The sequence below is a fragment of the Aquila chrysaetos genome, chromosome 18 (genome assembly GCF_900496995.4).
Source record: "Aquila chrysaetos chrysaetos chromosome 18, bAquChr1.4, whole genome shotgun sequence".
NCBI classification, from domain to species: Eukaryota; Metazoa; Chordata; class Aves; order Accipitriformes; family Accipitridae; genus Aquila; species Aquila chrysaetos.
Genome location: NC_044021.1, coordinates 25,459,356 through 25,485,079, shown reverse-complemented (window position 1 = coordinate 25,485,079; position 25,724 = coordinate 25,459,356). Strand labels below are relative to the sequence as shown.

Sequence of the window (25,724 nt, the reverse complement as noted above, 5' to 3'; positions counted from 1 at the left end):
TGAAAACTACGCTGTTATTTGTAAACGAGCTGAGATTCTATTGAAATATTCTGTTTTACTGCAAAGTGGCAAAATTAAGTATTTCTGCACCAGAAAGTACTTCCTTTTAACTGTGACATCTGAATTAATGAGTCTTCTTTTGCGAACATGTTTTAAAAGGGATTTGTCTCTCCCGTTGCTAACAATTGAGAATAAACAATGGTTCTAGCCTCAGAATTTCATTATCAGAGCAATAACTCTTACAGTACCTTCAGAGGCCAAAGAGACCTGAGAAAATGTCAGAATGTGAGAGTTCACATACCAAAGAAAAGGGAATCTTCTGAGCCAGTGTTTCTCTTCTCTGCCTCAGCTACTTGCCAAAATCTACAAATTTGCACTTGCTTTCAATGTTTTTCATTATTTTCATGCAGAGTAAAGGGAAGATAATATGGAAAGGTGCCTTGTATTTGATGGAAGCAAATGAACAGGAAAGGGAAACAAAGTGTACAAAATGAATTTTTATTAAATGAAAGAAAATCTGTTTTGTGGGTCAAATATGAAATAGAATATACAAAAACTTTACATCAGATCTCTTGTCAAAGAAATTAAATCCTATCTAGACTGAAGTAGCACTCGTTCTTTCCAAGACAACACGAATGGGTGAATATGCTTCTTATGGCAGTACAGGATCACACAGTATGCTGTGCTAAATTTCCGGTTACAGAGAAGAAAAGTTAAAAATCTAAACGATGTCCCTAAAGAACCCAACTATTCCACAAAGTAACTTAAAAACATGAGTTTTGATCATTATGTATTCTCTTAGAAGCAAATGACAGGTGGGTCAAGTGCAGAATTCACAAAGCTTGCATACCACATTCTCTGTTTCTATACAAATATAAATCGTTCTTTTTTATTTTAAAAATCCTTTTATAGCATTTATTTGTGGAAAAGGATGACCAGTTCATCAGGTTCCTGCTGTACTACCCAGACAATTCCATCTCCTTTATCTCCTCCTTTTTTTTGAAGACCGTTACCCATAAACCACAGACTGCAATATTTTTAAAAAGTTGCTGTGTGTTTAATCACAAATCTTTGTATCACTGTCCTGTATATGAAGGTTCTGCAGAGCTCCTAACATGTCTTTGGCATAGCACACCAAGTCCCATTTAATACTTTTTTTGTTTAAAAAAGTATATTTTCCTTTAGTAAAACACCTTAAAAACATCTATTTCCGATTTTGTAAAATAATGTGTCACCTCTTGTGTTGCTTTGCAAAATATACACACACATTTTGGAAAAACATTGAGTACTGACATAAGGGACTCATCTGAAGTCCGATCTGTTTATGAGAAGTAAAATATAATTACAAATTCCGTCTTCTGCGTGAATGTCACATGAAGTCGTTCAATTCGGCTTCAAGCGCTGCTGCCATTTCATCCGCTTCAGAACTGCTCCCTTCCTCATCTTCATTGCTAGATTCTTTACTGGATTCACTGGCAGCATCATCTTCATCCAGTTTGCGCTTATGACCCCTGGAAGGGTAGACAGAGATAACGTCCATGAATCAAGGCATCTCATTGCTTATTAACACAGAACACTATTTAACATGAGAAAAAAACCGGGGCTAAAGGACTCAACCTTTTTTCAGGTCTAGACAAGAAGTACAGCACTTGCTTTTAAATGAATGAACAGTAGTTAGTTCACACAATTGAATTTTTAGTTGCTGTTATTTACTGTCAGCTGTAGGTGCAAAGATCAAAGTACCGTTAATTTTGTTTCTCCCACTCTTCCGGACAAGGAATGAAAACAAAGTATAAGACTGAAAATAATGAGTTGATTTACTTTCCTCTCGCATCCCAAAAGAAAGAAGAAATCCATCGTGTGAATGAAGAGATTATCAACATACATTATAAGTTGTTATATGACTTTGAAATATTCAAGTTTCTGCTTTTTTATAAAAATAAAACCTTAACTGATTAACCAAATCTCACTGTACCAGCTTCTACACTTTCACGCTTCCAAACATAGGGGTCTCGTTCTTCCCTCTTATGTCTCTTTGGATTAGTACTGCCGGGCTGAACAACATATTTCTTAGCATCTCCGGAGAATTAACCAGTTTAAACAGGAAGCTGGTGTGCACCATACCCTGTTGGAAGAATCGTGTTCCTGGTTGTAAAAGATCTCCAAGGAAAAATCTAACGTTTCAACTGGGACATAGCCATAAGCAAAAGAATTTGGATTTGTGGAATCCTAAAATCTCTTTTCCTTGCCAAAAGGGAATTTTATATCAGACATATACTTCTGAGACAAAAATAAAGTTGAGACTTTGCATTGCACAGAATTCATAATGAGCTGTAGAAACACCTTCAAAATCTTTCCTCGATCAGTTGATCCAATTTCAAGCAGAAAAATACACGCGAAGGGGGTATCTCTTAAATAACCGTCCTTTTCATTGCTAGGTGGGGTTTCATTAAGAAGAGGATGCATCCACTTGCAACCATGAACAATTAATAAAATGATCTTTTATCTTTTAGCAAAAAGCAGTAATTTAACAATGGTCCCTTTACTTCTGAGAGTATAGAGAAGTAGCATATAGCAAGAAAGACCTTTGATAAATACTGACTTGAACTATGTATATCCGAAAGAAATAAATACAAAGATTGTCAAACTTGTGAGCAACGCTGAAATACAAAGCAACTTTTATTTATACGGACATCCTTATTGCCATTTTCCCCAGAAATATTAATTTTCAGGAGCCCAGACTGCTTGATTCGTAGGCTGGTTGAGTGACACCTGACCTCCCCTTTCTCAGCTTTTCAGGGAGATGGACAAGATGGGGCACGAAGGCAGGAGGGAAGTCTCAATCCAAACGGGAAGCGAGCAGTACTATGTAACCCTCTTTTTTCCTTCCTGCTGCACCAGTGGGACCAAAACATCCACTGCTGCTGCTTAACCAGCGCTTCCCCTCGGCGATGTTAGCTGGGTTTTTCTGTTCGGTATAGGGTGGTAGGAGCAGTACTCCAGGGAGGCACGGCTGAAGCCCTGGGATTCCCTAACAAGGAAAAATGGGATGAGGCTAAAGCATTTCCTGAATATTTTGCGACTGAAACTCAAATGTGCCCTGCTGAGGGAGTTACAGGGCACTAAATGCAGCCTAATACACAATAAAAAGCAATTTCTTGGGCGTAACACTGATTTCCATGCAGCCTACATTAGCACGCAGTTTGGACAAGGAGGCACTCGGACAAAACGTGCCCAGTTGGACGAAATCTTAGCACATTTCCATTACAAGCTATACAAACGCATGGAGCCTGAGTTTCACTTGCTCACTTTGTGATGATTTCAGCCTTCAGAGATACAGCGCTATTTTAGGCATTAATGATACTATTAGCTAGAGAAAAGCTAATCAGGAATTAAAGAAAGCTGAAAGAGTCTTACTCAGCAGAAGAAGAAAAAAGTTGTGCATATTTAACAAGTAGTGGATAAGAAGTATATACGTAGTGCTAACTGAGAAATAAAGATAAGACATAAAGACAGACATGGGGGGAACCTACAGCACCATGTTCGCAGCTGAAAACATTCGCATTCACTTGTTTGTAACACTGCATCTATGGAAACTGACGGTATCTACCAACTGAAAAATAAAATTAACAGCTTGACAGCTATAATTTACACATATGAAACATGTGCATGCAACCATTGCAGATGATGTATTAAAGAACATGGCAAGACAAGCAGGTTTTTAGAGCCAGCCCAGATACTCTTGAGTTTGCTGGGACCTAAATCAATAGCAAAGATCCTGTAGAAAAAAGGTCTATGAAGAAGCAGTATGTCACTGGCAGTTGATTATTTCTTAAAAGTGAGGAACAGCTCATTTACTAAATAATTAAGGCAAAGACTAGCAAAATTACTAATTTATGCAACAAAGCCACCTTTTTATTTAAATCTACTCCATAGCAACTAGATTTCAGTGAGGACAATCAACAAAATACAGGGACCTGAAATACTCAGTGTAACTAGTTAAGTAAAGAATGGTGTTCCAGGCTACAAGAATACTTTCCAGTAAACTTTAAGGGACAGTCCTGACATATTTTCATCCCTCATTCAGTTGTATTAAACAGTACCTTTGGAAATGCAAAAGACTGAACGTGATCTATTTTGTCAGCTCTTGTTCTTTTGGCAAGGCTAGAACGACAGCTCTATTCAATCTAGATATGAAAACTTCCTCACTCACGGGGAAGGAAAAAACCGTCAAAACTAAAAAAGAAAACACAGCTAAGTATTAGTCCTTTGCTAGAAGAAAGAAAAAAATCTCTCGAGAATGTGAGTATTGTTCCTATTAAGATACAAACACCTTTTGCTATTTGTGTACCGTAAACTGCAGCTTCATAGCTATTCCAAAACATTTAAATGAGTATTATGAAATCAAATGCAAAGCTAACTCTGATAGAAGTACGGAGGAGGAACATCAGTAACATAGCGCTGCATTTTCTATTTGCAAATTCAGAAAAGAGAGATAATATCCCATTAATAATTTCTACCTTCAAAGAAAAGCAGTATATCCCCATGGCAGCATATCTATTAACATATCAAACAATTTAAAATGTATATTTTCCTCATTATTTTGTGCCCACTCCTTGTCATTTCCAGTTTCAGAGCCATAGAGCATAACACTTTTGAGTGGAAAAGTTAAGCACATACAGGATTCCTTCTTAATATTTAGAGAAAATGATTCAGCAGTATGTTGCAGGCTTCCATTAGCCTGATTTGCATTTTAAAAAGGAATTTTGCTTGACTGCTATTAAAAAACAAACATATGGATAACAACTGGATATCTTTAACCTCATAAACGAACAATTAAACTTTCCAAAAGACTGAATGTAGAAATTTAAATATCCGACAACTCTGCGAAAAAACTTGTACAATTCATATTTCCTTTGCCTTTGCATTAAATATTTTTCCTTTGTAATACCCAGTACTAGGAGGCCCACCAGTTGATGTGATGGAGAAATCTTTTTAAAAAGGAACTACATTTTTAAAAAACCACATATTTAAATGAATTATCAAGATATTTAAATAAACTACAAGTGTAATTCATAAGGATAGAAAAATAAAAAAACCCACTATACATCTGTAAAAGTTATTTTTAGGAAAATTTAATCTACAGAATGCTAATGAGAAATATACTTCGTGATATTCCGAATGAAGAGACAGGAAGAGAAGACATTACAAAGCTGCAATAGAGCATGGTGTATGCATGTGAAAAATAGCACAGGAAAACTTATTGAAAATAAAAATTTATTCAGCTCTTGATCTGTTAAAATGATCACTAAAATATGATTGCAAAGTACAGCTGTAGGTTGAATGAAAACTTCATTCTTATATTTTCAATTTAAATTCAGTTCACTGAAAGAGCCATGGGGAACAAAGCAGTGAAAAAAAGTCCAGCATTTGTTGCTTCTATTATCTTAAGGCCTTAATTTATAGTTAGCTGAAAATAAATAATGCTGGAAAAACCATTTTTTTCTATTAATTGAAAAGCAGATTGTCTCTCGTCTGCTTTGCATCCCAATGGCACCCTTGTAAGAAATACAGTACTGCGTTAAAATAGAAACATCTAATAAGCAAAGGAACTCAAAGGGCAACATAGCCCTTGTTTTAAACAAAGTCAACCTAAACCTTTTTCAAACCTTGTTTTAAACTCGCAAAAGAAAACTACAGCAAGTATTTAAATAAACGTTGACGTATACTTCAAACTCCAAATACCCACAATCCCCATCCCTACTCTGATAAGAAGTAAACTTCTAAATTATTGCAAATTGACCTGATTTTTTTCAATAGCTCCTAAAATTGGTACGGTAACAAAGTAGAGCCTGCAGACTAAATGTGTTTAGTCTTTTACAAGCAATCAGCTTACAGCATCGACATCATAAATCAGGACTTAAATTTGGTACCAAATACAGTCAAGTTACTCTCTAATGAGAACACTGACGTAGCAGCCGTAAGCAGTTTGGAAGGCAACGGTTTGAAAAGGGCACTCTGAAACAGCTTGCTGCCTTCCAACAGCATTACAGCCCTGCAAGACTGCCTACGCTGCCCCAGGCACACCTCCGACGTCCGATGTGGAAGGTCTGTTCCAATTTCTGTACACATCTAGCCCACAGCTTTCTGTGAAAGAGAAACTCCTTCCATAAGAGAGAGAAGGCGATGCTGAGTTTGGTAATGCAACAGGAATTTGACTCCCTTCCATCGGAATTTGACTATGAGAACAATTTATTTAGATAAACTACTTCTGTGGCAATATCCTTCGGTTATTATGAATTAGAGCTGGTAAACCAGGAAACCTGTTCGTCAACCAATTTTGAAGATGCCAGCCCAGTACTTGGCTAACAAGGCTAAAGGACGCGAGATCTGCGAGAACACATCGACTGAAAATCAACGTTGTGGGCGTTAACACATTACACAGGACAGACAAGATGATTAAATTTTCAGGGAGATGTTCCAAGTTTTGCAGTTATATTTTCTTAACACGGGATACATGGCAACATCTTTTATGTACGCTTGATACGACAGCGAGCAGTTGTCCACAGCAGGCCTGTAAAACTCAGGTGTCTACCCTCTGGCACCTTGTCCCATACATCTGTGCAGGAATGCGGAATTTTCTGTCCCGGTGCTCCTCTCCGGCCCCGGCACAGCACGCTGCCTTAAGAGCAACAAATAGCACTGGTCCCATACTGGCGAGCTGGAGTGTGTGTTTTTACTTTGTGCTCATGCGATGACAACCAGGACAATATTTAGTGTCGCAGGAACAAATGCCAGACACCTCACATATTTCCTCATGAACTCATCCAATGCTGTCTGTGGGATTACAGCATGATCCAGAAATCTAATATGCAGAAAAATGCACGGGGAATGTTTATTGCACAGCCCCGGCGTGCAGAAAGAGATCCTGCAGTTGGATGAACAGCGTGCTTTTAATGCTCTTCACAAAAACATCTTTGCAGAAATCCACCAATTCCAACTGACAGCTCCAAAATGTATTTTAACTAACACAACGGTAAAGTGAGAATTCTGTACAGCTTCAGTGCCCTTCTGCTTTAAAATTTAGCACACCTGCTGCACACTATTCTAATGGTGAGAAACTATTCTGGAAACTTTGAAAACTATTTTAACAGCAGCTTTATAATTCTCTGAAGTAAACACTCAATGTATATCTAAATTGAAAGAAAGTTTTTAAAGTCAGGAAGTCATAGAAAATTTAAAATAAATTCAGAAATTACTACAATGTGTCAACAAGGATATTTTGTAAATTTTGCTTAAATCGTTCATTTGGCAAGGCTGTATTTTCCTGATATTTAGACCAATGGGAAAGTTTAATAACAAAAAACCCACCTCAACTCATTGAAAATGGTTATTTCTTAACAAGTAAACATTTGCTTGGGATATTTAAAAAACAAACAGTGTAGCAATAAAGCTTTAAAATGAAAGACTGTGCCCTAAACTAATTTTCTCTGCACTGAACTAATTAGATACAGATAATAATTAAATTGAAAAATGCAAAACTGAAAAATTGAATCTACAATTTTGCTTATTTAATTAAATCACAGATAAATAAACTATGCCTCTAAAATATTGTTATTTTATTAACTTCAAGTTGTTTAAAAATAATCCACATAGTTGTTATAAAAAGACGTTTACGACATGCAACATTGACTGTTTCTTCAGAAGGCAAATGCGACAGCGGCAGTTTTATATCACATAACAAATACTCTTGTCACTGATTTGTAGAAGACAACAGAAAATTAAATATCCTTTTCAATATGTGGAATGCCAGACTGTTACCTGATGCTTCCATAATGGAAAACGCACAGATGCATTCTGGCATATCATCTCTTAATCCTATTGTAAGCAAACAGAAACACAACGATCTATTCACCTTTCCTGAACAACCTCACCCCCTTTCTAGACGACTGCATTTGAATAACCTCCCAACAGGGGAACAAGCCAATATTCAGACAAAAAATACACGTCCATCAACATATCAATATTTTTAAAGCTAAAATAGACCTCCGTTGTTTGAATCGAGTTCTCTCTCCAGCTTCTTCTAGTTTACAAATATTGCCCATTCTGACAACAAGTGGCACACCGTAGATTTGTAGCTCTGTAGAGATTCTGGGTAGCTCTGGGAGGCCAGAACAGGAGATACGAAGGATCAGCAGTGAGCAAAGGAAGCTGCAAACCTTCCTTCTCCAGTGCCTAATGGGTACGGTACAGCAAGTCTACCTGGATTTGGTCTGAAAAAAGTCCTTGGAAAATGGCGTCACTCCAATTAATTTCTGTTACAGGAAGCACTGCGGGACATAGTCTCAGATAATGATGAAGAATAACGTTCTTCACTAGACATCGAAATATGACCTATTGTTTTGAAAAACGGTAGCACGCAATAAAAAAATTAAGATGGAAAGTGAGCAAAAAATGTAAGATGTATGGACAATTTAGACAATTCAAAACCGTACACCAAAATAAGGAATTGAAAAAGAAACAGCATCTGATTTCTCTAAGAAAAGTCAAACTACCTTCATTTTTCTCACAGGAGCCTACTGTGTGTGTGGAGGTACCCCAGTGCCAATAGAGTAGAGTACAACTACAGCTTAAAGACCCAGTGCTGCAAAGTAATGCTTGGAATTCACCTGCCCCGTCATCCTGGTCAGATTTGGCAGCATCACCCAAACACTGAGAACATTCATGATGCATCATTGGGCATCTTAACAATTAAAGATATAATTGAGCTCTAACACACTGACTGTGCTAACCAAGGAGGCTGGAAGTAGGATTTGGTATTCTCTTCCTTATGTGGTGGCTTTTAAAATTAGATATTCACAGATTATCTTATATGTATGTTAATACATATGTTATGGGCTACACTGCATTATATTGAAAGCCAAGATGATTTTGGCAAAGCTTGTAACTGGTACTAGTAACACTGCCATCTCCACTGGAGCACAAAAAAGGCTTAAAATTCCTTTAAAATATTGCAGTCCAAGGGGGTAAAATACGCACACTCTTTCCTTGCAGGTTTGGAGATACAACAGCAGTGAAATACAAAGCTACAAAGAACCTAGAAAATAATTTATCAGCATTAAAAAGCTGTATTTTAAGTCAACATTTTGCTTCAGACGTTCCAGTATGCCTCAAGATGTTTTAGAAAAGCCAGTAAATTACAAGATGAAATGACATCAAGGCAGGACTCACCTCTTGGTAGAAAAAATGTTGAACTTCAGTTTGCTAGAAATTTGGGCTAGAACTTGGTAGGTTTCCATGAGAAACAGAGGAAAGTGGTGTCAAGGCTTGATTTACAGTTAAGAAAAATTTGAATTAAAGTTGTAAGAGTATCTGACAGAACTATGTGACCTTTACATCAGTTTTATAAGGTTTGTGTAAATGATATATACAGCATACCAATACGTGCAATACGTTCAAAACAGAATGCTATCCATCTTTCTTTAACTGTGCAATACTAACAAACTCCCTAAAAAGTGGGTCTACATTCATTAAATTTGGATCTCTAAAATACTGGGTCACTGAGCATCACAAATTCAATCTGGATCAAACTGGCATATGCCAGGCTATCTGCCAAATCAAATCACAGTACTTGATCCCATCTACAGTCTGCTCTACATTTTTTTCTGTCAATATTTCTGGAAAAAATTTGAACCAACAAAGGGAGTTTATACTTGATCTGTAGTTTCTGTTGTGCATTTGCAAATGTTTTTGATGGTGCTGTCCAAAAACCAGATTCACTGTATTGTTCAGCTGCAGCCTTTCCCGCACCTCTAATGAAGAAGACATCTGAAGGAGAAGATGCTTCATATCTATTCTCAGTCCAGAGTAAGAGGTTGCTACTGAGCTTGGTCTTATTGATGCAGTGGTACCAGCCGTAGGATCATATAAAGTATGATTATCAAGTTATCTGGATATATGGATGCACGCAAGAGGAATGTGTGAAAAGGTGTTTTCTGGGCCCCAAATGACTACTGAGAGAGTCACGGGACTTCAAACACTTAACAAAAACTAAGACTGCAACAAGTTGTCCTCTTTCTCGTTGCTATCTGAGAGCGAGAGAGCCACACCAGTGCAGGGACAGGAGCAAGGTCTGACATGCCCGGCAGCGATCGCTGCGTGACTTCAGGAATAAAGTCACTCTGCAGGCCCTCTCCAAACTGACTGAGCGTGCTCCACAGCTGAACTGTCGAGCAAGGACTCGCTCGGATACATCCCTGCTCCTTCCTAGCCTGCACAGCCCCTTACCCTCATGGGGGTAACGCACGGGTGCAGCCGTGGCAGAGAGGAGAAGCCCGGCCACGTACCAAGATTTTGCAGGCAGTTCTGGCCCCCCAGCTCAGGTGCGGTTCACTCATCCTTGTTAACACCTGGAACACTAAAGACCTTGTCAGGCTTCCAGGTACTATACCATTCCAGACACGGTGGTCTGAAGTGAACAGCAATGTCAGCTGGGAGACATGTCTTCTATATTTCTGTTGATTGAGTCTCCAAGCTCTACGGGTCCTCTGCCTAGCAGGAATGTATTTTGTATGCGCATTTAACACGATCTGGTTTGTCTGATGGGTTATTTCACTGTAACTGGCAAAACAAATACTGTCATGCATTCAATTTAGTTTTCCAATAAATATTTCCTGGGATAGCTAAAGGCACACTCAAGCCACGCTGGTAGTTTGAGAAACGGCAAAACAAGGGTCTGAGCAGGAGATGTTCCCTCCAGCGGAGAGGGAACAACACAGTGGCAATATGCTTGGGCCGGCCACATGGCAAAGGACACCTTTGCTGCTGGCACATCTACTGCGGGGTGGCAAATTAAAACATCCGTATTCTGCTTTTCACGTGCTTGGCTGGTAACGATGCAGGGAAAATTCTCCACAATCAGCTTGATACAACAGACTTCTGAAATAAGTTCAAGTTTTCTACAAAATCTGACTTTGTTTTTTGCAATGGAAGCATGTACTAGGAGTTCATATGATTAACAAACTACTCACAAATGGGAAGATCTACCCATTTTTAATTCCTGTTCCATACCTCCTCCCTCATTAAGAAGCAGCATTGCTTCTCTTCTAGCAACATTTTTAGCACATGCTTCAAGCAGGCATTTTAATTGTTGATATACACTGCTGTTTAGCAGCCATTACAGACTCGCAGGGGTCAAGATTAATGCACATTAGTTATTATGTTTAAATTTAAAGTACTTTTAGAATTCATTAGGGAAACTAGAGGGTTGTAATATATCAGCTCTTTTTCCTGATTGGAACAATGTTGCCTTACAGCATTCCTGCTAATGTCCTAAGTCTCAACAGTGGCATAGAACGAAGGATTAAAAACCTTCGCTAACAATTGTTAATGTACTTCTTTGTTTCCTTATCCTCAAGAGACATTTAGATATCCATACATCTTACTGAGGAAAAACCTAAATTGTTTAATAGCTTATAAATTGCACTAAAGCATTCAGCCTGACTAAAGGAAAAAATGCTGCCTAAATTACTTGAGGGCCAACCCTAGGCTATTCTTCAGAGTCTTCATGCCAGCTTTCTCACTGACATGTAAACTGAAGCAGTATGTTACTAATTTTCCTCACCCTGAAGTTCTACCTTATGTCTTCCTTACCCCTGTCTGTTCCTTCAAAGCCACAGATGCAAAACAACATTAATATCTATGGACTGCTGAAACGGGGTAGTGGTTATTACCACCACTACAAGTGCTTAAATATTCACCCAGTGCTGGGGGAACCGTATCTCTTATATGAGTGGGAGCAGGATACTGGAGCCTGGTATTGTTAATTGCTCCTGTGGAGAAAAAGAAATAAACTCCAAAACAATCTGATGCTTAGAGTTTCTTATCCGAACTCAGATCCCATCAGAGGGAACTGCCCCCTGTGTGTGGCACAAGTGCTCTCAAGTTGAAGACAGAGTGAAATGTTTTCCTACTTCTCCCCTTGTGAGTGAACCCTAAGAGCTCAGGTTTTTCAAAACCATTCGGGTTTCTAGTTCTCCCCCTCTTGCTCTGGCAATCATGGGAGCCAAGCTGGAGCTGCTGATTTGACAAGGTGGCAGAGCAGGTAACAGACCCTGAAGCAGATCAAGCCAAGAACCCCCAACTTGTTTCCCATTATCCTCGTTTCTTGCAGCCTTCATTTCTTCAAATTTAAATTGTACTCTTGGCATTTTTTGGATCTAAGTAATACCTAAATAAAATGTTTCATGCAATAGCCCCTCTCCCAGCTGGGCTACAGAGCCAGCATCAGACAACTGCCCTTTGTGTGTTACGAAAACTCTCCACTCCTATCCGTGAGATTGTTTCGAACAGTCCCACAGCCAACAATCTCAAGGGGTAGCATTACATATCAAGAGTTCTCCCTATCTGGGAGCTCCTCGGATGGGGTGAACAGCCAGCTCCCATTTCCCCGGGTTGGGGTTAGGCTGGGATCTCGTCAGCATAGGCTCTCCTCCTCTTTCACCTCCTGCACCTCTGCTGTAGGCTCCTAGGACTTGCCCAGGGCTCTTCTGACTCCCAGGTAGCTTATGCATATTCCTTCCTCCAGCTCTGACCTCAGCAATGCTGATTTTACAGTTCACTTAACAGTGATATGCTAATTAAAGCAAACAAAACACCCATTCTTGATTCCGAGACAAACTCATCTTTACTGCAGAAGCACAAGAAAAACAGAGCTAGATAAAAAGGCAAACGTTCACCTAATTTCTTCCTCTCACTAATCTGGATCACTCCTTAGGTTTCAGGTCAGGGTCCTCAAAGGGTGCCAGGATCCTCCCTGCTGCACATGGACTCTTCTCCAAACTGAAGTGTTCTCCAATGCTCTGCCCTTTCTTCTTCAGCTGGTCTCACAGTTAAACAAGAATCCTCTGCTAGAAAGCACATCTCTTCTCTGCTCTTCCTCTCTGATCATGTGAATGCCTCATCACTTTTCAGCCCTCACTCTTTCTAAACTGATAGTAACAAATACTTGATTTCTGTAGTCTGCTTCTACAAAATCCACCTGTTGTCGACTGGTGCTTCTTGCAGATATATTACAGAAAATTATTTCCCTCAGGCTCTAGTCACTCCATTGTCCCGGGATGGAAGCTATTATTTAATGGCTCTGCAGTGATAAAAGGCAATGACTGCAGAAAGACTTCTACTACAAATACATTGACACATTAGTGAGAAATCAATTTCATTACTTCACCCAGAACTGGAAGTTGTACACAGATTCACTAAATCACTACAAATGGTAAGAGTTAGAAAAGAAAAATGTAAGAATAACAGCAATTCCTGTATATACTTCAGCATTTATTAGCGCATTTCAGGAGACAAGGAGAACAAGACAAATACTTTTATGCTTGACAACCTACATTACGGTTCCAAACTTTTGCTCCTGTATAAACTATAAAAAAGCAGCATCTTAGATTCTCAGCTCATTTTGCAGATACCAGCCCAATTCTTATGGAAAGTGCAAGTGAAGCCTATTTAGTGTTAAAGTAAATTGAGAAAATAAAGATATATTTTAACAGCACTTCCCTAATTCTAGTAACATACAGACTTCTAATTGCCTGTCTATCCTTCCCCTGAAGGATTAGAACTGTTAGACCTTAAATGTCATGTAGACTTACACAGTTAAGCCACATATTATTGAAGTAGGAAAACCCATTAAGAAAAAATGGTATTGACAACTTAGTATATAGAGAATTCATTAAAAACGAACTAAGACACACTAGGTTTCAAACCTGTTACTGAAAACACTTAGTATAAGCAAAGTTTATGCTATTTTTCACTTTTGTCAAAGACACTTCTCTTCCTGATCTCAATTGCATAATCACTATGTCAATTGATAGGTATAACCTCAATATCATGTGCAATTCAAGTTATGTTAACTGCACACACAGACACACCTGGACTGGATAATATTGTTTTATTGCATCTAAACACCTTCTAGGTATTTTCACAGCAGACAGTAAAAGAAGCTGAAGGCAGATGGTCACTCTAACTAGACTGTATTTCAAAGCATTTTCAAACTTCCCACCTGATGTGGTCTGACACACACCTAGGTATTATAAACCACCACTTTGTGAGAAAAGCCGTCTTGTGCAGTTTACACGCCTTTTAGCAATTTGCAATGATGTGAATCCTCCATATTGTGGAGGGAAATGTGAAGGTATCACAGAATCATGTTAAAATATCTCACAGAAGTTCAAAGTACCACCGTTCAGCTATTTAGTGAACAATGAAAAAAATATTTATAGAACTAAACCAACTTACATTATTCTTAATGTAAAATTTATTAGATTTAGGTGATAGCTAAAGTGGAGAATACCTCACTTCTTATACCACCAAATGCTAAAGAAACTTGGCAAAAAAGCAACATCATATCCATATGGAGAGAGACTTAGGAAAAAATCTCTTAGAAAAAGGAAAGAAGGTTAAAAAAAAATTCAACTGCTGTTTATATTTGATAGGTTTGAGTTGAAAAAACCTCATGTTTTGTGGATACGAATGTTACCGAGAAACAATTTATTCAAGTTGTTTAGGAACACCGTACAAGAAAAGTAGTTCAAATATTCTCTCCAGAAAGAACCATCCCAGGAGAAACCAGCAAAACCCAGTCAGTCCCCTTGAACTTCAGCTATGGCACCTGCCATGTAAGATTTATGGATATTATGAGTATTAGTGATAATACGGAAGTTTGTAAGGACAAGATCACCGTCACTGACCATACAACAACAGTCAGCAGCGTAGCTGCGTGCACTCCATTCTGCTGCTGCAGTCGTGAGCAGAGCACAAGCAGCCCTCGGAGAGCAAGTAAGCATTGACCCCGCACGCCAGAGAGCAGAGCCAGCTCTCTTAACACAGGTGCCGTGGATATAACAGGTGTAACTACAACTCTTGTCATTTTAGGATGGTGGGAATGGCCCGGCTACACCTTGAAGAGCTGCCTTGAGGTTAACCCAGGCTCCAGGGCAGTCCACAGCATAATGAAGCTAGTTGCTTTTCGCATTAATTCTGCAACAAGGTTTGCTTGGTTGGGCCAGAGAACTTCTAGATTGTACAGTTGGCTTTCTAAAAGGCTCTAGGAGGATGAGCATCTCCATCTTAGAGACGAAAAAAAACTGCAACAGAAATTTAGTAGCTTGACACTTTCAGCAAACAGGCACAAGCTGTGCACTTGCTCCTTGTAGGAAACACAGAGAAATACAAGACCATTTCAGTCTCACGATCTAAATGCAAACCAGCACCATGGTTAATTTTAGCTCTAGTTAATAGTCTAAATGTGTGAAAGTTTACACTCTCATTGGTCTCTCCTGTGACTTTTTTTTTTTCTTATCCAGTTAATGATCTGAAGCTTTCCAAAATGCATGTTCCTCTTTAATTAACAGATATTGTATTAGGCCTTGGCAATAAGTCATCAGCTGGCAGCTCAAAGTATTTCAGAATCTATAAGCAGCAGCTATGAAGTGAATGATGTCGTTCTGTGACTTCTCCTGAAGCAGACCCTGCATCTATCACTTGTGCTACATATAGCAATGATATACACGTGCCTGGATTCTTAGAACAAGAACCTTCCTCTTCAACAGTTGAATAAGCATACCTTTGTTTCCCTACTGATTTATGCATCTCTGAACATACAACAGACCTAGTTAGACCTGTTTTTTCTCAGTAATCTTTCAGTAATTTTGAGACTTTTGATTTTCCTGTAGATGGTGACAGAATCAGTTTGAGTTTCTCAACATCCCCCTGCACAGTGAAATCCCATTGTCCTTCCTTTTCACATTAGTAATTTTGACACAGGAAAACTATTTTATCAAGGAGAAAGAAAAAATTCAGGATACAGCTCTGACAAATAGAAAGAAGAAAGAGAGACTTGTAGAATTTAATGCAAGAATACAGCACGCACGTGAGAGATATATATAAAATAAAAATTGTTTCTCCATTTTGACATGAATTGTAAGCCTATTGCAGTAACCGGAAAACTGGAATTTCAGAGAATTATATCATATTTGAAAAGCATCACTGAATAATTTTCCATGTTTTTCTGATACAGAACTCCCATTCAAACACATCTTCATTGAACTTGAAGTTTCAAAAACAAAAGTGAGGGCCAGGTGTCAAAGATCAGCTCTGGAGTAATCTGTATTTCATGCAACCACTTTCATTGTGGAGCTGTAACTTGTACCAGAAGAATAGGATGAAGATGTTACTTCCCCTAAATTTCTACCTATGACAACCCATTTGTCAGAATCCTTAGTCTCTTGCAAAACTGACTTTGTTACTGCAAACTCTGGATGGCAAAAGCAGCTGCTTTTCATCTGTTCATCATACTAAAGTACTTTCAAAGCTAGGCTAGTACTTTAAATACTGCATGTTTTCCATGCCTTTATTCTGTAATTACTATTATGTATGTTACATAACAGCAAGGATAAAAAGTTGGTGTTTTGTTTTGTTTTTTTTTTTTTAAACAAAAGGGAACTTGAGAAAAAAATTACTATGTCATTCTAAGGTTTGTATCACTCCCTGAAAACTAGTTTACTCTGTGCTTACATCTCTCCCATTGCAGCGTGGACAGTGACATATTAGAGGGCTAGTTGTGCACACACATCATTTCCATTCCTCCACTGATACTGTACCTTCTGGGTAATAACAAATGTACATTTAAAGAGTTTCCAACTTTCCACAGGATTAAGAGTGTGCTTTATGTGAAGGAGAAAATAAATGTACAAATATGAGTAGCATCTAGCTCTGCATGAATTGTAGCTTTGCATCTGCAATGTTGTCTTCCTATTTTCATTTAAAAACATTCTATTTCTTCTTTGAAAACTAGCTGGAGAAACCTGAGATAGCTTAAGGGGAAAAAAATAGAGTATATTTTGAATTGATTGTGCTTCCTCATACTGGTTCCTCTCTAGTGACCAGTATTCTTTTTGCTACTTTGCTTTTGAAGATCAGCGAAATCTACACAATTTTCCCACTTGTCAAATACATGCCAAGTACCTTCATCTGAAACATGATGTAATACTTCAGTAGGCACAAATGTGCAGTAGGAAAAGGTGAAGTCATCTCCCCTAAGTATTCTGTAAGGAATCCATGAGGAATTTCTTACAGTTTTTACTTCCCTCACAGAAGAATCCTACCATAAATTTATAATACAAGTTATAAAGATACCTAAGGTTAACAGCTGTCAATGTTGTTGTTTAATCTCTTAATTTACCACATAAATAAGAAAAATATGTCACTATCAAGAATCATACTAGAAGAAAACTGAAGTAATGCATGCCTCCCAAATGAAGATGCAAGCACAAAGCTTGCTTAATCATGCAACATACCTTTCTTAAACGCCCTAATTTTCATACTACTGATCCTTCCATTAGACCCAGGTTTATCCCTCAGAACTGATGCCTGGCTTTTGGTGAGAGTTGCCCAGTTCCTTGCCCCCCCCACCCCTTTTTTTTTTTTTTTTTTTTTTTTTTTTTTAATAAGTGGTTAAGATGAGAAGAAAGTATGACTGTATATATTAAAAGCTGATCTCTTTATATTAATATCTGGTAGTTTCACTATAAAAATGATCTGCTTCAAAATGCTTTATTTTCACCACATGAGACAGCAATCACCTAAAATTTCTTCTTATAGACATTGTTATTTAAATTTTTTGTGCATGGAACATAGCTTTATGTTCACAATGCCCAGGAAATCATGGGTTTCAAGTCCTCCCCTTCCCGTATCTTATGATCCCTAGATGGGAACGACAACCGAGACATCCATAAATATACACATATGCAGTAAGGACTGTGATTTTTAAAAGCAAGCCATTTTGAGGGCATAATAGAGTTGACAGTCTCCTTTTAAAATCAAAGTAGGGTTTTATCAATTGTCCTTTCAAAAAAATCTTAAAATTACCACTCATGTAATGGAAACAGCTGACAACTTTCTGAAGCCTAAGGAAACAAGGAAGGTAACAGATGATATCGAAGGGAGAAAATAAGCGATCAGGAATACAGGGAGTATAAAAGCTTTAGCCAGCCCATGAGAACTCTTCATTCACATTTTTATTTTTAGAAAGATGCTATAGCATTTTCATCTACAAGAGTGGCTTCACATAATAGGAAGTCTGATCAATACAGGGCTTTGAAATACTACCAGTGGGACTGACAGAGAATATCTAAGACAGGCACTAGAGTACTTGAACTTTTAAAACATTAAGAGTACGATTCAGAAACTTCTCTTCTTCCAGCTTGGGAGCCACTGAAAGATGTATCTAATAGAAAATGCAATCATCCCATTATCCCTGAAAGGGTCCTACCACTCATAGCAAGGGTGCACCACAGCAGGAAGAATCTCCAGTGATGACTCTGCCATGCGAGATATGTGTGCTTTACAGCCAAAGTACATGATTTTGATTTACAAGAGCATATTTTCCTCTCCGTTGTCTTCAGGATTTGATTTTGCTGTGTTCTCTTTCCTTTGCTCCCTCCAGAACTAGCTGGTTCCTTACATCAAGCTACCATCCCTGGCACTTCACATCTTTTCTATTAGTTTCCCTAAAACTTTTACCTTATTTTCTTCTTCTTGTACCTTTTCTTCTCTAAGTGAAATTCTCCCTCATCATCACGAGAGAAACCCGCCTTTTTGCCGAGACATCCAGCCATGTAAAAATTGAGAAGTGATGAAATGGAGAAGGGATCCCAAGCTCAGAAAAAACTCATTAATCTTTCAGTTGCTGGAAAGAAAAATACATTCCTTGATAAGCAATATGGTTGTCATAGGCATTACACCCTAATATTCACCTTATAAATTATACTTGTGCCCTCAGCTTCCGGAAAGAAAGCATCAAGTTAAAGCTTATGTATCTTCTTTTATGAACAGTGAAGAAGGTTAAATCCGTATGAGGAGCTGGAAGGAGAACTTAATGAACACAGGAGATGGTAAGGGTTTGCGGGGTTGTTTTTAGTATTAAAAACTTAGCAATGCTAAAACTCTGCAGAAGGTGACAGCAAATATCAAAGAAATTTTAATTGGTAGAGTGAAGGAAAACTTTCAAGGCTTGCAAGCATTTGTGTCACTGTTGTCGACCTCTTTTGGAAGATGAGCCTTTCTACTGAGAAGAATATGACATTTCCCTTCCTTTCTTCCATACTTTGATAAATTATGTCAATAGCATCTAGGGAAAGCTATTTTTATTGGGAACAGCTTTTAGTAACTGGCTGCTATTGATCAAATATTTTTACAGAAAACTATCCTTCCAGAGAACATATACAACTGCAATGCTCCTTAGTTTTACAGATGTACAAACCAGGGGCAGCCAGACTCTGTGCTGAGGGTCATTTCCCTCGCCTTCCTTCCAGCAAGATATAGAAAGATCAGATCAGTATCATGGGATAAGCTGGGTTATCCTTGACAATAGAAAACTCAGGTAATTCAAGTATTATCGGGTGCATTGGGAGCACAGTGCAAGAAACATCAAGCAAAATTTAGATCCACTGATAGAAGCTGGGGCACTGCAAGACCCCAGATTTCTGTACTGCAACTCCAGAGAATGTTCTTAGATGGGTAAAAAAACCAGTGGAATAAAGGAAAGGAAAAAAACAAAAACCAAACCAAACCAAACCCTTCACAGAGATAGCACATTGGAAACATCCTCCTGGAAACATCTAAGTTGTACTGCATGGAGCCACCTCAGTTCTGGGGGGTTTATAAGCTATCTAAAAGTGGCTGCCCTGCTGGAAGTTGTGCTGCTTGGAGGACCTGTACCCAAATTTGTACTGTACTAACTCAGCTTCAGCATTTCAGTGTCCGTGATTATGTGTCTAGCTCTTAGTTACATTGCTCAAATACCCCATGTTCCCTACTCTTTCATTGCACAGTGTGGCCCCAGCCTTCCTTCTAATGCCCACAACGGTGCTGCACAGCACTGAACCCAAGCAACAGAGGAGCCAACGAGGAGAGGTGCTCTGCTGGATCTCACATTCACAAGTGAGGAGAGGCTTGTTGAGGGTGTGAAGGTTGAAGGCAGCTTTGGCTGCAATGACCACGAGATGCTGATGTTATCAAAGACAAGAAAGTCTTGTACCATAAGTGTCAAATGGAGGACTAGGGAAAACGTGAGCCTGATGCTAAATGGGGCAGGGGACCCAGTGACACAGGACATGGAAAAGGCTGAGGTACTAATGCCACCTTTGCCTCAGTCTTTACTAGCAAGACTGGCTTTCAGGAGTCCCAGGTCTCAGAGAGCAGGGGGAAAGGCTGGAACAAGGAAGATGTACCCTTGGTGGCAGGGGAGCAGGTCAGGGAACACTTAAGCAAACTGGATGTACATTAATTCCATGGGCCCTGATGGGATGCACATGCCGCTGTAACGTCACTCTCAATCTTTAAGTGATCATGGTGATTGGAAAAGGTGCCTGATGACTGGAGGAATGCAAATGTCACTCCTATCTTTAAAAAGGACAGGAAGGAGGACTCGGGTAACTACAGGCTGGTCAGCCTCACCTCGGTCCCTGGGAAGGTGATGGAGCAGCTAATCCTGGAAACCATTTCCAGGCACACGAAGGACAAGGTGATCAGGAGTGGTGAGCATGGCTTCACCAAGGGGAAATTGCGCTTGACCAACCTGATAACCTTCTACAATGAAATGACTGGCTTGGTAGATGAGGAGAAAGCAGAGGATACTTCACTAAGGCCTTCAAAACTGTCTCTTGTAAGATCCTCAGAGAAGCTGTTCGAGTATGGGCTGGATTAACAGTGAGGTGCATTGAACACCGGCTGAGTGGCCGCGCCCCAAGGGTAGTGACCAGTGGTACAAAGTCTAGTTGGAGGCTGGTAACTAGCGGTGTACCCCAGGGGTCCATACTGGGTCCAGTCCCGCTTAACATCTTTGTTAGTGATCTGGATGATGGGGCAGAGCGTACCCTCAGCAAAGCTGCAGATGATATAAAACTGGGAGGAGTGGTGGATAGGCCGGGGGGCCATGCTGCCATCCAGAGGGACCTCAACAGGCTGGAGAAAATGGACCAACACCAACCTCATGAAGCCGAGCAAAGGGAAGTGCAAAGTCCTGCACCCGGGAAGGAGTAACCCCATGACCTGTACAAGGTGGGTGCTGACCAGCTAAAAAGTGGAAAAGGACCTGGGGTTCCTGGTGGACACCAAGTTGAACGCCTGGTTCATGAACCAACACGTGCCCTTGTGGCAAAGAGCGCTAGTGGCACCCTGGGCTGCAGCAGGAGTGGTGCCAGCAGGTCGATGGAGGGAGGTGATCCTTCCTCTCTACGCTCAGCACTGGTGAGGCTACACCTGGAGTACTGTGTCCAGTTCTGGGCTCCTCGGTACAGGAGAGACACTGACACACTGGAGAGAGTCCAACGAAGGGCCACAAAGATGATTAAGGGACTGGAGCATCTCTCCTACGAGGAAAGGCTGAGAGAGCTGGGGTTGTTCAGTGTGGAGAAGAGAAGGCCTGGGGTGGGGTGTGCATCTCATTAACATGTACAAATTCCTGAAGGGATAGTGTAAAGAAGGTGGAGCCAGGCTTTCTACAGTGGTGCCCAGTGACTGGACAAGAAGCAGCAAGCACAAACACAGGAGGTGCCATCTGAACATCAGGAAACACTTTCTCGCTGTGATGGTGACTAAGCACTGGCAGAGATTACCCAGAAAGGTTGCTGAGGCTTCATCCTTGGAGATACTAAAAACTGCAGCACTACCACCTTGCCTCTCTAGCCCTTTTAACTCCTGACTTACACATAAGTTTCTCTGTCATGAAACACCAGAAACTTTATGATCATGTGAAGGGACTGACAATAAACAAATGCTAGATTAGACATGCAGAGATATGAAATAATTCATCTCCCCTGTTATGGGAGATGCTCCCAGTGCTGAGCACCTTGGCACCCATCTGAGGGCCAGGAGACTTTGAGGAGACAGTATTCACCTCTGGCGCTCCGCTGCCCTTGTCTGTTCTCCCTGTCCTCCACCCAAACACATTCCAAATCTTTTGGAAAAAACAGCAGCATGCTGGTCCTGTCTCCACCACAACACTAGAGCACAGAGATGGGCAGACAGCTAGATGACTTGCTATAATGATATCTACTTTTCCCATCATTTTCATCCTCCGTTGCCTCAAATACCACTCAAACTCATCCATTACATACTTCCCAGATGTGGATATGCCAGTCATAATCAATCATTGCATAGTCTCTAGTATTTTACAGATTGATGCACCAGCTCTCACAGGGAAGAAGAGGACTACAGCTAAACAAACCTGGGCTATACATTATAAAGACAAGATATTACCAGACCTATCTCTGCAAACCCACTGATAATTTGAATCCCTTCTCCCCCAACAACTCCTGATACCAGAAGACCACGGAAAAGACTGAAAACAGGAATGGCTTCCTGTGGCTGGAAAAGTTTCCAGAGTCTTATCTGTCCTCATTCTGAATTTGGGAAGGGGGGTTCCTTGCAAAGTTCTGGAAAAGAGAAAGTTTTCTCAGGAGCTACTCAAAGTTTCTGGAACAACATCCTACAGAATCCAAGGAGCTTGCTTTCCAAGTGAAACATTCCTTTTGTTCATCTGGACTTCTCTTGCAAATATCTAGCTTTGTGCCTACATTTCTGTATGTGGATAAAACACAATTTCAAGCAAGAGCACACAACACTACACCATTGAAAACACTGAGGTTATGGTAATTCATGACTAAGACTCTACAGAGTGAATAAATACAGCTTTCTGATTTTCTCAATGCAGCAGCAGCTCACATATCTAGAGTTGAAGACAATACAAACTGCCTCTTAGGTTCTTCCCTGAGGTTATAACAAAATGTGTTTGTACACATTACAGATAATTAAGCTTTGTCCAAAAGTAAACTTCAAAAAAAAGCACATAACTATAAAAACGTGCCAAGTTATAGTAGTCTTTTTCTCATCTCAAGACACAGCCCAGCTGGTTTCTGATACAGAAGATGTCTGGTAATAGGAAGAGTGCAAGGCATTTATTTGAATGAATGAGCAAAGTACTGATTCTCAATTTCTTTGCCATCTCAGACTTAGGTCCGGTTTCATGCCTTACCCAAATTCTAGGATCTTCTACAAGTTCAATGTACAAAAATCACTTATATGGCTACTATTTGTGACAGATATTTCTCTTCTGGAGCAATGCTGTCATCTGCTTAGGAGTCCATCTATGTACAGACAACATGAATTTGATTTCTAGTTTCTGTTGGGTACATCAAAACTCTGGTGGGCTGCTTGCTTTCCTAGGTAAGCATCCTAAAGAGGAACTTAGTTTATGGGGACCTGACTTTTAATTATTGCAGCTTTTCACCTTTAAGTCTTCTTGCAGGCTGTAAATAGAATTCATACACATAGCCAAGAGAAGACTTTCTAATATAATTTTTCAGTGTAATTGGATGACAGTAGATTCTTACAGACAACATATTATAGGAGTAAAGCCAACTGTAAAATTGGAGAGAAAACTTCTCAAAAAAAAAAAAAAACCCTGAGGTGAACTGCAACCACTTCTATCCTCAACTTACTGAATATTCAGATTCATTTTCTCAAGTATTTTTCTTACAGTTTTATTGACACCCATATGCACACTGTGTACCAACAAGACTAATCAGCAGCTGGAAACACAACTGTAATTTAATCTGCAACTTCACTGAAGTTGTAGTAGGTATATTTTTAGTAACAGCTTGAAAATTTAGGCCATTAAATTCATTAACGAGCTTGAAGATATGAATGTCTCATCTACTTAATTGAGTGCTTTTATAAAAAACTAAGCCATGCATTCATTTGGTTATATAGCTGATTTTGCCATTCATCAGTGCCACTCTTATAATTTAAGTAATTTACCACTTGAAATTTTAAAATACAGCAGCGCACTGCCATGTCCTAACATTTAAATGATCAAGAAGAAATAATACAAAATTGTGGTCACTGTCTAGATAGAAGAGACTATCAAAAGTGATAAAAAAAGGGAATCCAACCCTGAAAGCATGCAAAAGTTTAAATAGAGTAACATTCCAGACGACTTATTTACTATTGCCCTGTTGACACTGTATCTACCGAGAAAATACATTTGGCATTCACGCACATGGGCCATACGGCTGATTAAAGACAGAAATAGAGTTTTACTTTGGATGAGCTCTAAGCTCAGCCTGTGAGTTGAAGGTGCGCTAGCGGCTGGAGCACAGCAGGAAAGCTCCTGGGAGTTAAACCCCAGCTTAGATTGACCTAAAGGAGAGGGTGAACTCCAAGACCCCTCTGGGAGGCACACCAAAGCACTGCTGCAAAGGCACACTCCTGACCTGGGCTAAAACGCTAATGGAGACCCAACCTCTAAGTACCAGAGCGCATGCCCACTACCACCATTTGCTTCTCTGCAGAGAGCTGGGTACCTACCACATACACAGAGACTGCGTCTTCATTTCTCACAACTTCTTTCAAACATTTACCACTGCATGTGCTATAGTTTCTTCTCTGATTTATTTCTGAAGAAATTTAAAAGAAATCATACGTCCATTTATTTTATGCTTTTGCTAATTTTGTTTCCTGCACAGCTAGAGTAGTTCAAACTACGCTTTATGATTTATGAGTTTTTAGACTTGTCCACATTAATTTTTCCATATGAGATCATAAAGCTTATTTCCTTTAAATTAGGAATAGAATAAAAAACTTCTTTACCACAGCAGCAGCAGCAAACTAAACACAAAAGCTAAAAGTGAAGGACACAGACCAGCTCTGAAGGTTTAAGATATTAATAGAAAGATAACTTCTCTTTAAAAACCAAGCAAATTGGTATAGCTTATATCTCAAAAATCCCCCTGGGGAACAGTTCCCTCAATCTGATAGCATATAATAGCAAATGAAGAGGAAAAATATTTTTCACTGAGATGATAATTTTGAGGTTTTTTTACTTGTATTAGAGCACGCCTTTCAGTCTTCCTAAAAAGAAAACGTTCAGTGCCAACCTCCCTTTCTAAGACTGTTGTCCTCTTTTGTGGCAGATCTCCCAGATACTTTTCATTTATGGAAATTAATTATTTTAGGGTTTTTTTTTCCTCCTTTCTTTTTTACATAGAAGTGTAATATTCCTTGAACAATCAATTTAGTCAGGCATGCCTGACTTTTTTTTTTTTTAATATACTATCAGACAAAATAGCTTATTGAAAACAGCACCACACATTTATGTTCCTTAGACCACACCTATGTAACAATAACTTTCAGCATCTTTCCACCAACTTGTGGGTTTACAAGGGTGTAGAAAACCCAATCCTCTGCACCTTCACCTGCTACTGGCACAACAATGTTGCAAAACCCCAATAAAACTAACACATACCCATTTTCAACCCAACATTTCCATATGGTTTAAAGTTAGTCCCCCAGGCATAACATACCATAGCTACACCTCATAGCTTTGGAGAAGGAGGAACACAAACCTACCCTCTAGTTTTACAGGGCACTCATTATAGCAGATTTGAGACCTAATTTAATTTAATATTGAAAAAGGAAAACCTTGAAAATCAAATTTTTGGCACAGAAAGACCTACAGAGACCTTTCTGTTAGTAAAAATCTTCTAGGAAGATTATACAGAACAAAGCAGAGCAAATTGGGTATAATCCTTTCACAGCAATGGAATTTTGAACCCTCTGTGAAAAGCAATCTATGAAACATTATAACTTCTCCTGTGCATCTG

At 39.3% G+C, this 25,724-nt stretch overlaps 1 protein-coding gene across 1 annotated transcript in view; it reads right to left on the bottom strand.

Annotated features, from left to right (window-relative positions):
• Positions 1 to 482: 482 nt before the first annotated feature.
• The window catches only part of CTDP1 (CTD phosphatase subunit 1), a 115,136-nt gene continuing 89,894 nt past the window's right edge, over positions 483 to 25,724 (bottom strand). Inside the window, exon 13 of the mRNA XM_030041921.2 lies at positions 483 to 1,511. Coding sequence (XP_029897781.1) covers positions 1,370 to 1,511 — 142 coding nt within the window. The 3' untranslated portion in view covers positions 483 to 1,369. The remainder of the gene's footprint in view (positions 1,512 to 25,724) is intronic.